The 14,213-nt window shown below is 46.5% G+C and overlaps 1 protein-coding gene across 23 annotated transcripts in view; it reads left to right on the top strand.

Moving 5' to 3' along the window:
• Positions 1–14,213, top strand: part of mical3a (microtubule associated monooxygenase, calponin and LIM domain containing 3a) — an 86,054-nt gene that overhangs the window by 53,356 nt on the left and 18,485 nt on the right. For 12 of the 23 annotated variants that reach the window (XM_080504617.1, XM_080504620.1, XM_080504618.1 and 9 more), the window contains 17 exons: positions 93–206; positions 348–452; positions 865–978; positions 1,807–1,908; positions 3,038–3,151; positions 3,424–3,610; positions 4,601–4,695; positions 5,080–5,179; positions 7,703–7,898; positions 8,390–8,619; positions 8,902–8,994; positions 9,631–9,795; positions 10,249–10,311; positions 11,512–11,586; positions 11,748–11,861; positions 11,957–12,030; positions 12,111–14,163. In XM_080504617.1, coding sequence (XP_080360743.1) covers positions 93–206; positions 348–452; positions 865–978; positions 1,807–1,908; positions 3,038–3,151; positions 3,424–3,610; positions 4,601–4,695; positions 5,080–5,179; positions 7,703–7,898; positions 8,390–8,619; positions 8,902–8,994; positions 9,631–9,795; positions 10,249–10,311; positions 11,512–11,586; positions 11,748–11,861; positions 11,957–12,030; positions 12,111–14,163 — 3,994 coding nt within the window. Of the gene's footprint in view, positions 1–92; positions 207–347; positions 453–864; positions 979–1,806; positions 1,909–3,037; positions 3,152–3,423; positions 3,611–4,600; positions 4,696–5,079; positions 5,180–7,702; positions 7,899–8,389; positions 8,620–8,901; positions 8,995–9,316; positions 9,454–9,630; positions 9,796–10,248; positions 10,312–11,511; positions 11,587–11,747; positions 11,862–11,956; positions 12,031–12,110; positions 14,164–14,213 lie in introns of those variants that run through there. The other 11 variants (XM_080504619.1, XM_080504612.1, XM_080504621.1 and 8 more) reach the window with 6 other exon arrangements.

The raw sequence follows: 14,213 nt of genomic DNA, 5'->3' as shown, positions 1-14,213 counted from the left end.
CAGAGCTTTTCTCTGGAAAAAAAACAAACAAAAATACAATGTTTAAGGCAGTTTTGTGCACGCTGGTCGTCTAAAGAGCGCTCCCTTGGCAGGAGTGGAGGCCACTGCACCTGGACGACCCAGGACCCATTCACATACCGGGCATACAGGAGAGGGCGGAACGCCTAATCTCCAAGTTTAAAGGCAAACCGAACAAACCTCCAAAGGTGAATGCTCTACTTTTAGATGCATCAGACCCATATCTTAGCTTTTAACGAACAATATGCCACCAGTGTGTGCATGTACTTTTTTTTTTTTTTTTCTTCTTTAAATCTCAAATCTAATCCTACTCCTCTTCTTCCTTGAAGCCCAAGAAAAAGCCATCCCGTTTCTTTTTAGAGCAGTGGCACTCGTCCCGAGGCCTGACCGAAAGTCCTGGTTCACCGCCGTCCCCTCTCCACTCCCCCGGAAAGGTTAGGGTTTTCTGGTGCGGCGGGCCGAGACCCGCCCTAGAGCCGAACCACCACACAAACCTCCTCGGGAGTTTTAACCGAGAAGACGGAAAGCATCACTAAAGATAAACACCAATTGAAAACACTTAGCGTATAATGTGATTTTCAAATGTATTTTTTGCCACATAGGCTCACAGGCTTCCATAGTTTACGTAGTTGGGTTCACATTTTTGCATTAAATTAAAGGCTGTCGGTTTAAACGACGCAAACGAGGACAAACAAACCATCTTTAGTCTTTGGCCACAATGACCAGCGTTTTGTCTTTTTTTGAAAGAGTGTTTTTGGAAACCCCCCCAGAAAAGCAATCAAAGTGTGAGCTACACTTCCCTGCATGTACGTCCCGTCGGTGATTAAATAATGTGTCTTTCTGCAGGAGTCAGCAAGGCGGCTGGACTCCGACAGCCAAGCGCCCTTATATGTGCTTAGTATTCAGGAACGGGCCGAGCAGCTGGCCAGTCAGTTTGAGGGCAAAAAAGTGGGACCTCAGGTGAATTTGCCTTTTTTTTTTTTTTTTTTTTTTAAACCATGGGCAGCTCAAGTTTTTGGAATGAATGATAGAAACGATGGCACACACTCGCTTATCAGTTCAGTGAAGCCAGTGACTGCAGCTTGTAAATTCTAAGACTTAATCCTTCTTCGAGTGAATTGCGAATCACATTTTTAGTTGTTCGAGTACTTGTGCTCAGGTACTTGTAAATTTGCTCTAATGCAATTACCCCTGATGAAATCAACCTGAACAAAGCAACTCATCAGCCAATGCACCAATTGATGATCTGATCGTGTATTAGTGATTAAAGTGAGTTTTTTTTTTTGTCTCTGCATTGTCAAAAGAAAATGCTGCAAAATTCATGCAAAGTGACGCTAAGTGGCAGATTAATTTCTGAGTATCTTTATTATGACAATTCCTGACAAGTCTATTATTATTAATGGGAGCTGGAGAGCGACTCAGATGAGGAATAACCACACAAAATGCATCGTTAAACTATAGTTTAATGAATAAAATGAAACGGTGAATATTTACATTATATTATATGGGGCACGAAAGCCGTTTCAGGGTGTCGTTATATTTTAGTGTAATGTTTCGACCCCTTTTTACGTTGTCTGTAAATAAACAACATTTCATTCTGAGAATTGTGATTACGATATCAGGTACTCGTATGCTTAGTATCGGCATGTTAAATGAAGGCATTTGTTCTGTAAAGATAATCAGTGCAGCCCTAATTACCACTCTGTGAATGGAAAAAAAAAAGAAGAGCATATGGTTATCTTCATTTTTAATGACTCTCTTTTCCTTTTTTTTTTTTTTTTTGTGGAGCCTAAGAAAAAGCCTGCAAGTTTCTTTATGGAACAGTGGCACCTGGCCCGAGCGCAAAGCCCCCCCGATTCCCCCCCTTCCACGTCCGACCGCTTGAGACAGGTAGACTGTCCCCACCTGGACGGGACGGGACACGGTGGTACTCCCTCGTCTCGGCCTTGAAGGAGGGAACGCGTCTCCTCGCCCCGTCTTTGACTTGTGAACTCACCCGAGACTTGCTCTGAAAGTTGAACTAACTTGCATCCGGGTGCTGGTTAATAACTATGTGGTCAAAGCATAACAGAAGAGATTTTGGGAGTGTTCTCACATGGAGCATGTCGTTAATTCCCACAGGTCATTTAGCCCCCCGAGCATTTGATTTCGACTGGAAGAGCCGGCTTGGCAGAGAAAATCTCATCTCGTGTAAATCTGATGTTGACAAGCCATAGTTTCCACTGCTGCCAAGTTCCAGTTTAAGCGGCGCAGTGCAGCTCCGCTGCAGCAAACCTGTTCACATTTCATCCATAGGAACAGTTTCCACGGCTCAGGCTTTCCCCGCACTACTTTGGGCCTTAATTCCTCCCCCTATAGAGGATATAAACGCCGTTTTAAGAGCTTTAATAGAAAGAAATCTAATCCCGGAGTAGATTATTTTCGGATTTAAGATGAGCGTAATTTCATGTGTTGACTGGGTTTTGGGGATAACGTGTCGGTCTGAATGGTGTACGGCAGCGTTTTTGTGTCTATATTTAGTGTTGTGTGTTGCTGTATGAGCTCCTCTGCGTGTGCATGTAGATGAGAGAAACTTGCATGGCCGCTTCACGGGTGGAATCCGGTGTACTGATCATCATGAACGTCTTATTTTACAGCATTGCGGGTTTATAATTCCTCAGGTGCTGCGGTAGTTAATGTTCTCATCCTAAATGCAATTATGCTCCTTTAAAACTTGTTAAATAATTTGTGTAACTGAGAGCAGAAGGACTTATTTTCTCCTCTACGATTGTTTTTTTTTTTTAATAAGCTGTGTTTGGTGTGTCTCCAGTGTGGCGCGGCCGCCAGCGCATCTTAACAGTTGATCGCTCAAGCATGGGAAATATTTCCTTGTCGTGCCTAAACCCACTGTGTTTGACGCACTTCTTGCCTCTCCATTCCGTTTTGCTTCTGTTTCCTCTCTTTTCATCCATCGGTTCTAACGCTTGTCTACCTGTCCTCTTGTTTTTCCTCCCCTCCCCTCTCTCGACGTTGTCGATAGCGCTATGTAAGGATGTACACTGGGGGAGTTAGCTCGTTGGCTGAGCAGATAGCCACTCGGCTACAGTCTCAGGAAGACGCCAAGCTCCCGCTTGTGCCCGACAGGAGGGATTTGGTAAGCGCGCTGTCCACCGGGTGGAAGGCATGTGGCTGTGCCGGAATCCCAGCACCCCCTGCCAGAGAGTGTGGTCTTCTACAACGACGTAGAATAGTCTCCCTTTAGTGTCGGACTGTCACTCTATAGATAACTTTTTAGTACCAATTGTTATCTGGCCTGGTGCGAGCATGTAAATGTAGTGTATATAGCCTCCCATCTGCTCTTCCCGAACGCTTCCTTATTTTCTTATTTTGGAAAAATGGGGGATTGAATTCCGTCTCTTTCCACAGGGCTCTCTCCGGAAAGAGTTCCCCGTCAACATCGGCGGCAGCGACGTCTGTTTCTTCTGCCGGAAGCGCGTCTACGTGATGGAGAGGCTCAGTGCGGAGGGGAAGTTCTTCCATCGCAGCTGCTTCAAGTGCGACTACTGCGGCACGACGCTGCGACTGTCCTCGTACGCGTTCGACGTGGAGGACGGTGAGAACCGACGCACGTCCCGTCCGGTCCAGCTTCGAGGGGGAGGGCCGGTCGCGTGACACATACACCTGAAAGATCCACGCCAACACGCGTGGCTTTTGGATTGTGTGTCTAAGAGAATCTGAATAATCTTGTGTCATTGTTTTAAAACAATGGAATTGTAAGTGCAGTGCAGTTACACCTGCAGTGCAGTTACACAATTTTACACCTGATATATTTATAACGCGGCACTTGCGTTGCAAGTGCCGCGTTATAAATATATCAGGTGTAAAATTTAAGGGAGCAATATAATGCAGAACAAACTGCATAAATATATAAATATATGACGAAGAAGGTTTAAAACGGAGCAATAAAATTCATTTAAAAACAAAAAAACACTCGTACAACAGCATACAATGAGCTGTTCAGTCTGCTCATGTCCCCGGGGACTGGGGACTCTTTTTGGGGGTGTGCAAATGTGCAAATTGATTAAAAACAATTGAATTGTTTCAACAAACAGACAAGATGAGGCCTCATCAAGAAGAAACGTGACCCTGGCGGTTTCTTCCACAGCTTTTACTGCCCTCCAGTGGCGGCCTCGCACCACAACGTGCGTCTTAACCTCACACGTTCGTCCTCATTCCTTTGCACGGAAATAACAATATCAAGCGGTGATCACATGACATCGCTGTAAGACAAAACGTTTCATATTCATGAGTCCTCCGGGGCCGAGTGCAGCCTTCTGAGTTTCTCTCTCGGAGATGCCTATTGTGCTCAAGGACAGGCGGCGGATTGTTCAATGACACAGAGAAGCTGTTTCTCAATAGTGGTCCGTGGGACTGAAACCCACAGCCGCACCCAATCAAGTCGGATTCCTCCGACCAGACACAATCTATGGACTCAGTGAGGGGGGAATGTGAAGATTTTTTTTTTTTTTTTTTCTGTACTGTACATATTTGTATTTATGTGCTTTGTGTGTGTGTGTGTGTGTTTTTTTCTTCTGTCCTGCAGGGAAGTTTTACTGCAAACCCCACTACTGTTACCGTCTGTCTGGCTATGCTCAGAGGAAGAGGCCGGCTCCCTCCCCTGCTCCAATCACAGCTAAGGTACTTTTTTTTTTTTTATTCACTGCACGTCAGACGGAGTTATTATACAATGGGGCAATGTAAATTATTCTATTTATGTTTATTTGGACTCGTGTGTCTTATGTTACTACCAATACTGATTTCTTTCATTTGGTTCTAGTTTATGGCGTTTGGTAGGATTAAATGAGTTTCTCTTCCTTTTTGCAATTTCTTAACTTGCATTTTATACATTTTAAATAACTTTATCAGAGTTTTTTTTAATTAAAGAAAGATCTCAAACAAAACACTTGATCCAGCTGAAAAATATGAATTTGTGTTGGTGTGAAGAATAATTTGTCGGATGCATGTTTTCCTCGGAGCGCGCCACATCTGCTCAGTCGTTTTCTGTTCTCTTTGTTCCTGCAGGAGAACCAGCCGCCGCAAACCCCGACAGCCACCGTGGACGCTCCCGGAAGGGCGACGGCGGCGGCGGCGGCGGCCCCCTCGGCCGAACTCCAACCCTCAGGTACGCGACTCTCCTCTCTTGCCTGCGCGGCGGCTGCGCCCCGCCGTCTGGTCATGGGCGTGGGAGTCCCGCTGCGTACCCTCCGCCGCACACTCTCCTGGACCTGCCACCAGGTGGCACACAACCCCCTAGATTCTCCCTTCATGTGCGTCTACTGCATCTACCTCTTCTGCTGTTTCACCCTCAACGTCCTGCTCAACCTCGTCTAGCATGACCCTCTTCTCCCTCCTTTTATTTTTTTTTTCTCTCTCTCTCCCCTCCTCCCATTTCTTCTTTCAACTAATGTCAGTGGGACTGTGTAGATGTAGACTGTGCTGACTAACCGAGCCTGCAAAGTGTTCTTCCAGTGTAAATCCTGTGATTCTTTCTTTCTTTTTTTTGTTATTTTTTCCCGCACTGAATTATATCTTGAAGATGCAGCATTTGTTCTTTATTCAATCCGCAGCCACTTTATGAATAATGATTGGCAGAGGTTGTTGGAAAAAAACCCAAAAAACCATGTTTCTGGCAAGCGTCATTTTTAGAACTGAATGTTGCATCTTAAATCTAGTTTTTTTTTTTTTTTTTTTTCTTGGCTTCGTCATTAAAAAGAGCCGGTCTGAATGTCCTTGTGATCAGCTCTGCAGGCAGCGACGTTAACCCTTTGTGCCGCCGCTCTCTGTAATGAGGCAGCTCTCCGAACTGGAAAATATCCACCAGAATTTGGCACATAGCAATAAGTGTGTGAAGTAGTGTTTTCTATTTTCTATTCTTTATATATATATATATATATATATATATTTATAATTTTTTTGCTCGCCTGTTCTGTTTTTTTTTTTTTTTTTTTTTTAATGAGGAGCCAATCTGTGGTGATTGTAACCTCTAGTGGCCTGTGATTGCTCTCTTTTAGCTCTACCTCCTCCTGTGTGATGTGTTTGTTTTCCTGCCTGCTCCGTGACGTGCTCCTTTCTCTCTGTAAGCCCTTTTGCACCTGCATTTTTTTTTATTCCTTTCCTTCTCCTTCTTACCGAAACTCACCGACCTGTGATGAAGTGCCTGTATCAGTGCTTTTTTGTGAGCTTTACCTTTTCCCCCCTCTGATCAGAGCATCTTAAAACTATAAAGCTTTACTAGTGCTTGAATTAGCGCCTGCAATTGGTGATTGTTTTACTCCTCTGAGACCCTTTTTTGGCTTCCCAGTTCCCCCCCCCCGCATCTCTCCGCCTCTCAGATCCGCTGCCCAGAAACACCTTTTCTCGACTTTTCTTAATTTATCGCTTTGCCAATTAGAACTAAATGAATACACGAGTTAGATTAGACACCGTGGTGAGCTTTGCATAACATAAATAATGGAAATTTAATCAATTTAATTGTAGGCCTGCTGCTTTGTGTGGCAAGTATAGGATTAAAAAAGAAAATCGGAGACTTAATGATAAGAGTATAAGGATATGAATATCAATTCTACAATCTTACTTCGTTAATGAATCGCACAGAATTCTGATATGTGAACCCATGACGACGTGTATTTAGGTGTTCAGAAAGGTTCATAGTGATCATGAAATAATTTTAATACGTTTATTGGTTTTAGGAAAATCATCATAAAGTTAGCAAGAATACTGGTTATATTTTTAGTGTGAGTAATCGTGATTGTTTCATTTTTTTTTTTAAATAAAAAAAGGAAGTGTGAATGCATCAGAAAGCCAAAAAGAGGGCAAATCACATCCGTCAAAAGTCGCTTTTGCCCTTTAAAATTTGTGTTACTTTGATGGCAATAGGACTCATCAACACGGTGCCATGTCGCCTTTATGTGACGCAGCATCAAATGTCACACATTCATTTCACCACGCAGCCCTCTGATTGGGAATTGCACCGCGCTTATTTAATCTTAACTGGAGTTTATCTCTGCCGAAGTGATCGGCGAGCGTGTTCAGACAAATTAAGTCGCTTCGCTTTGCTCTATCTCCATCCCCATTTACCCGCAACCGTGCAAATTGCTATGAAAAAGTACAGTTTTAAGGTTTGCTTCTCAGGATGGGAATAAGGCAAGGCAGAAAACTTGTACCACTACATAAAGTATAATGGAACTATTTTAGAGTGCTAAACTTTTTTTTACGTTTGTTGATACTCCTTGTTTTTTTCTTGCTGTAGGAAGATAATCTAAGTGCAATAAATTCAGTGATAGATCCGAAGTTGGTGTGTCCTTGTCAGTTTGTCCAAAAAAACCCAACTAAAAACAAGATTCCTGTGGTATAATGGGATGAAATGGGATTATTTGATGTGTGCTTTATGGATGTGATGCTTTTGAGACAATTCTCACACAGATGTGATTGTATACATATTAAGATAATGTTAAAAAGCAGTGACACACAAGATTCACTTAGGTCTGGTCTATTTCTACACACACTTGGTGAGAAGATCAAATATGGAGTTTTAAATCTCTCTCTCTCTATCTCTTGCTCTCGCTCTGTCTCTCGCTCTCCTCTGCCCTGGATGTGAAGACTCCGCACTGATTCTTCTCATTGTGCTCTTGTTGTCGAACCACAGCGGTGGAGGTCAACGGCCTGCAGGAGCCCAGCGTAGCCAAGCGACTCCGGGGAACTCCGGAGCGCATCGAGCTGGAGAATTACCGCCTGTCCCTGCAGAGGGAGGAGGAGCTGGAGGAGGTGCCCGAGGAGACGCTGGCCGAGCACAACCTCAGCAGCGTGCTGGACAAGGCCACGGAGGCCGAGCTGGGCTCCAGGTGGGACTGGAACTGCTTTCATTCGATTATTTTAGGATTGTGATCGCTGCGGATTCCCCCCCCCCCCCACTAATGATATTTACCATCGGGGTGGATAAATGGAGCCGCTCCAAACACAAATAAGTAGTATTATCTTGTTATCATGCATTTTTTTTGGTTCCCTGTCTCGTCTATTCTATTTCTACATTGTGTGTTTAGTCAATTACTCTGAGGAGGGGACGGATTTGGTCAATAATACAAATAAGAGTCAGAAAAGCAGGATACCTCAGGCGGAAAATGACTCCTCTTCCACCCAAAAAAAAAAAAAATGATGGACCTATCCAAACAATGTCTACTCATCTGCTTGTAGAAGTACTGCAGCCACCTCTCACTCCACTGGTGGCTCATTTGTATCGATTATATATTTGTTTCTGGATAATCACACAATTTTTCATTTCAATATATGACATGGCCTAATTTTTCTGCACCAAAACCTCCCTATTCCCCAACAGTAGCTCCGAGTCGGACATGGAGGAAGAGGACGAGCAGGAGGAGGCGGAGGATCAGCCTCACAGCCCCTCGGACCTCGGCGGCGTCCCCTGGAAGGAGGCGGTGGAGCTCCACGCCAAGCTGCGGGGCGACGAAGGCGAGGCCATGGCTGACGGCGTCAGCAGGGACGGGGAACTGGACGAGGAGGACGATGAGGAGGACTACGACGAGGAAGACGAAGAGTCGAGCGATGGTAAGCTGTGTTTTGAATTCCAGCGTCGCGAGAAACGTGTTCAATGTCCTGTCGTCCATTTCTTCGTGTTAGAAATGTGTGAAGGAACCCTCCCCCTACTGTCTTTTTTTTCATACGTTGTGTCACTGTCTCAGACATTGTGCTCCTCATCCACTCTTCCTTTCCTCTTTCTTTCCACCCCTTCTTCCTCTCCCATCACTGCCCCATCGTGCCCGCATACACCGTCTGCGTACGTGTGTATTGTCGTTGTCTTGTCGGGCCTCTGTCTCCTCCTGTTGGCAGAGGGGGATTACAATCCTTGGGATAGAGAGCTCCAGTCAGGCCTTTGGCTGGACAAGTACCTTACAGACGAAGAGGATGTTGGTACATTTAAAGGTAGCACCAGAACTGCCTGCGGATGTGTTTGACCTCAATTCTGGCTGATTTGGGTTTCATTTCTAAAGATTTCTACAGTAACAGTGTGACATTTGCTCTTTTGCTTTGACATTTTTATTTTATTTTTTTTGGTTTGTTTGGTTGCAGTTGTGTTTGGAATTTTGTGGGTTTATGTGTATTTACTGCGAGTTTCATTACACTCAACTTGCTGTGTTTTGTTTAGTTTTTTTTTTTCATTTTGTATATGGCTTTACAATACTAATCAGATCAACCCCAGAGATTCTTCTCCTTTTTTTCTTTTTCTTTTTTCTTTTTTCTCCAGGCTCCGCAGTTATGGTTTGGTATTGAGTGGCATAATTGTTCTAATCAACAAATGAATATTGTTTCTTTCTTAAACGGTATGTCTTTGAAGCTCACTTTTGCAGTTTGCCCCTTTTTGCAGTGTTGCATGCAGCCCCCCCCCCCTGTGTTGATGAATTATTTTTTTTCCCCCTCTTTGTCACGAGGTAACTCCTTGTCTTTCTTCTCTCTTCCATTTGTGTCCTGTCTTTCCACCCTCTCTCGTATCTCTCCGCCTCTCTTGATTCGCACACGACCGCACCCGACGTTCGCGCGCAACGTCGCACACGCACTTAGCCACGAACCTTCACATCCAACAAGTCCTGCAGCCCGTGGATCCCACTACGCTTCCGGGTTTGAGGCGAACGCGCCGGGAGTCCGAGGGGGAAAAGGACGGCCCCCTGGCCTCAGCCTCCCAACAACTCTCCCAACCCTCTGAGCTCACGCAGGCCTCCTCCACAGGTAACCCCGCCCCGAGGCGCTGCCCTTCCCCGGGAGCCTGCGGGGGGGGGGGCTCGGCGTGTTACAGATCAGGGTGGCTGATTGTGTCCGTGTGGCTGCTGCTGTCCTGATTCCGTCTGTGTCTGTGACAGGAGGACACCCACCCACCCACCCCAACTAACCCTGTTGTTTTTAACCACCCTTTATTTTGTACATTTTTGTGACATTGCTTTTTTTGTTTCGTTTCTTGGAATGTCTAATTTTGTGTTCAATCTTTCAGTTTGTCATTCAGAGTCGCTGTTCCTCTGGGGTGAATGTAATGTTCTTCAACCACATAACCCCCCCCCCCTTGTCAATTCCTTTTGATTTTTGTTCTGCTTTGTTCTTTTGTGTTCTTTCCCATGTGTCTAATTGCTTTACTGTTGTTTTCCTGCCATCTATCCCTTGTTCTGAATCTTCCGGTTTTGAATGTAGCCCCCGCCCACTCATCCGCCCGACACGAGGCAGTGAGAGTCTGGTTGGAGTCCTTGTCTGGAGGTAGCACAGACTTAACCCGGGGATCCTGGCATCCCGTCTTAGACCTGTATTCGATCTGCCTATCGGCTGGCCTTTTTTTGTTTCTCGGAGCATGCGGAAACACATGCAGAGGCAAAGTAAAACTCACACGCATGCACGCTGCCACTCGAGCGAGAGTCCTCCTCTCCCAGGTGTCGGATCAGCACCTTCACTTCGCCTTTCGCAAAAAAAACCCGTATCATTCTGTCCTTCCAGCTTCCAAAGTATGGGTTTCCTCTTTACATACATTTCAACAACATGCTGTGACGGAACCTATTCCGGAGAATGAGCCATCAAGACTTGGAAAAACACTTTTGAGTGCTTCACGCCTTGATGTTTGTGGTATTTCACTGGAAATCTGCGTCTACGTTTGTGATCTAACCACCTCCCCCTCAGGGCACTTTGTATTCGCACAAGGTTCAGTGAATGAGTTGTTGAGGTCCTTTATAAAAGCTTGAATGAATGGAGCGAGGGCCCTACAGATATATTAGGCTTCATGCACAGGCAGTTTTCGGTTAAAAGCTCAGTTCCACTCGAGTCAGATGTTCTCACAGCATGTGACTTTGCACCCCCATAAATGGACTATTTGGTGCTCTTAGCACAAGTGTTGGCTGAAGCATTTTTAAACTCGCACGAAATAACGGCTCATTGTTCCCTTTTAGGAGTGTTTAAGAGGAAAAAAATAGGTTTCCCTAACTTTGCTTTGATGCCCGTCTTTTAACTGATATTAACATTTGGGTTGTGCTTTAGCGTGGTTCAAATGTCATCCATTTGATATTTTAAAAAATGAACTGCTGCATGTATTTTTTTTTTTATTTTTTTTTACTAATCTTACTTTGTGCCCAGTCTTTGTTCACAACTCTGACAGACTTGCACAGAATGGTTTAATTTGTATGCAAAATGTTTCATTCCTTTTTTGCCAAAGCACTATTTTCTAACGCTGCCTGCAGAAAAAAAACAGTTTTCGGTTTTGATGCCTATTCATTCCTTTTTAACCTTTAATTTCTCTGCCTCACTTTTCAAAATTGGTCGTGATAGCTTTTTAGCCCACAGCTAGAATTTCGCACAAAAAAGTTAATTCAAGGTTAGGATGTTAGGGTATTGGGAACGTTCTCACAATGTTATTGATTAAACACAAATTACGATAGCCGGATGACTAATTTCGTTTCATTTTCATACCAGAGCCCTGTGAAGAGGAGGAGCTGGAAGCAGAAGCAAATAGTCCAGATATTGAGCCTGGCACAGAGATGGATCAGGGTGAGAAAAATAAATAAATAATTGTCAGCACCCTAAAATGCACAAGAAAGAATTTTTCATTACAAAGAAATCTGTTCTATTGGAGTGAAATAATTGCAATATCGAAGTCACAAAAGTGTGTGACAGTGAAATATTTAAGAATTCGCACACTCCGATTCCAGATGACATCCCTTCAGATGCAGAAGCCGAGGCTCGTTTACACCGGTCACCGGACAGCGGAGGGCTTCCCGAAGAAGACAAGGAATACGAGAGTCAGGGCATGGCCTCCAGTATTGGTACAACATTGTCACAAGTATTACTTTAACCTCCTCACCCAGACTTATTTGCCATGAATTTAGAGCTGTACCCTTTTTTTGTTTGGTGGATTTAGACCCGTGCAGTATCAACCAAGTGCAGGAAAGAGACGTTTCCCCACTCAAACCATCCCCGGGGCCAGAAACACTGGTGAGATAATTCTCCTGCTTATCAAACGTGAAGATGCGTGATGGGATTTGACTCAGTTCTTAGTTTCTGTGTCTTTCCAGATCACTCCGGTGAAGTCTCCAGGCACTCGCTTTTTCGCAGATCCGTTCATACCTGATGAAACACAGCCTGAAAAGACGACTCTATCTCCAGCTGCCAGGAGCCCAGTGTGCTCTTCACCTGCTGCTGTCCAGGATCCTTCTCCGGTCCCTTCTCCTACTGTCGCTTCTGCTTCGCCCGTCGACACCCCGGCTCCCGTCTCGTCTCTTCCCGCCTCGCCCATCCAATTAAGTGCTGCTTCTCCCATCAAGTCGGCCAATGAATCGCCCATCAGGTCGCCCGTTAAGCCACCAGTTAGATCGCCGATCTGCTCTCAGCCTTCCTCCCTACCAGAGACGCGCAGGCCGAAGTCGCCCGTCTTTCCTCACCGCTCCATTTGCCCTCTCACGGGAAACCCTCTTTCCCCGATCTGTTCCCAGCCTCTGCCCTGCCATGAGCCCTCGTCGCCCCTCACTTCGGATTCCCCCGTTAGGACTCAGCCGGTCCCCGGACTCACTTCCACGCCCATGGCCAAAACGGAAAACGCAACACCCAAGCCTTCGCATTCTGAGGATTCATCGACGGATGAAAGTTCGTCTAAAAAGACTGATATCATCGAGGAGTTTTGGATGAAGAGTGCCGAGATAAGAAAGAGCCTCGGTCTGACTCCTTTGGACCGCAGTAGTAAAATCTTAGAGAAGAGTGTCAAGACTCCAATCCCGGATTCTCCCCCTGTGAAAACGCAGTCGCTGGAGGTATCTGAGGAACCGAAACCTCCTTTTGCAGGCCGGGCTGTTATCCGCAGACTCAACATCACTCTTGAGGGTCAAGTTATTACTCCGATTGCTCCTCTAGAAGCCAAAAGTGACGGCTCCGACAGGAAGGACCTCACCACCAGCTCAGGCTTGGGCCTGAACGGTAGCATGGCCAGGAGCCAGACGGCGAACAGCGACAGCTACAACACGTCCGACTCTACTATGCTCACCCCACCCTCCAGCCCGCCACCACCCGTGCCTGCTAATCAGTCTCCCGCCGTGCTCAGGCAGCAGAGACACCAGGTGTCCTGGACCAATGGAACAGAGCAACATCCACCCGAGCGTGCCAAAGAGCCATCGAAAACAAAATCTCCCGTCCCCTCGCCCAGGACCCAGCTGAGCCCCGGGTCTGCGCCCAAGCCTGCACCCAGAAAAGTCTCCTCGCCTCAGGCAGCCCCCGACACCGCTCCGGTGGTCGTCATGAGGGAGAAGAAGAAGAAGCCTCACTCCGAGGGCGCGAGGAAATCCTTTGTGGAGACGGTGGAAGAGATTCCATTCGCCGACGACGTGGAGGAGACCTACGATGAACGGACGCCAGACACGAGCACGAACAAGTATTACACTCCGCCCACCAGCAAAGCCAGCCGGAACAAACCCCCTCAACATCTCGCCCTGGCAATGGAGAACGGCAAACCCAATATCGCTGGTAACCCGGCTTCCAAGACCCAGAGGGCGACTCAATTCTCTCCGGAGGCCAAGGAGATCGCCGAGGAGAGAATGAGGGCGCGAGAGAAGTCCGTCAAGAGCCAGGCTCTGAAAGACGCCATGGCCAAGCAGCTGAACAAAATGAAAGAGTCGGACAGTGACAAGGGCGCCTCGCCTAAAGTGGCCTGGAGCTCCACCCCAGACACGGCGGGGAAAAGTAAAAAGTCAGCCGGATCTCCCAAGGCGTCCGCCGTGAAGGCCTTGGAGTCGAAGAAATCAGAGATGCTGCCCGAGCGATTCTTCAGCAGCAACAAGAGCCTGGACAGCTCGGTGGCGTCGTCCGACGGCTCCTCCGCGAGCAAGAGCAAGAAAAGGAGCTCGCTCTTCTCGCCGCGCAAGAATAAGAAAGAGAAGAAGGCAAAGAACGACGGCAGCAGGCTCTCCGGTGCGGAGGAGACGCCGCCGAAACACAAGTCGCTGTGGAAGGCTGTTTTCTCGGGGTACAAGAAGGACAAGAAGAAGAAGGACAACAAATCCTGTCCGAGCACGCCGTCGTCCAGCTCCACCACGCAGGACTCTGGGAAGAAGAGGACATCACCTCTTGGCAAGTCTTCGGGTAAGCGAGAGGTTCTCTTATCAAAGCGCCAGCTGAAGCCAAACCAAAAG

The sequence above is a fragment of the Blennius ocellaris genome (assembly GCF_963422515.1).
Source record: "Blennius ocellaris genome assembly, chromosome: 11".
NCBI lineage: Eukaryota > Metazoa > Chordata > Actinopteri > Blenniiformes > Blenniidae > Blennius > Blennius ocellaris.
Note: the sequence above shows the minus strand (reverse complement) of the source record. Positions and strands in the feature narration are given on the sequence as shown.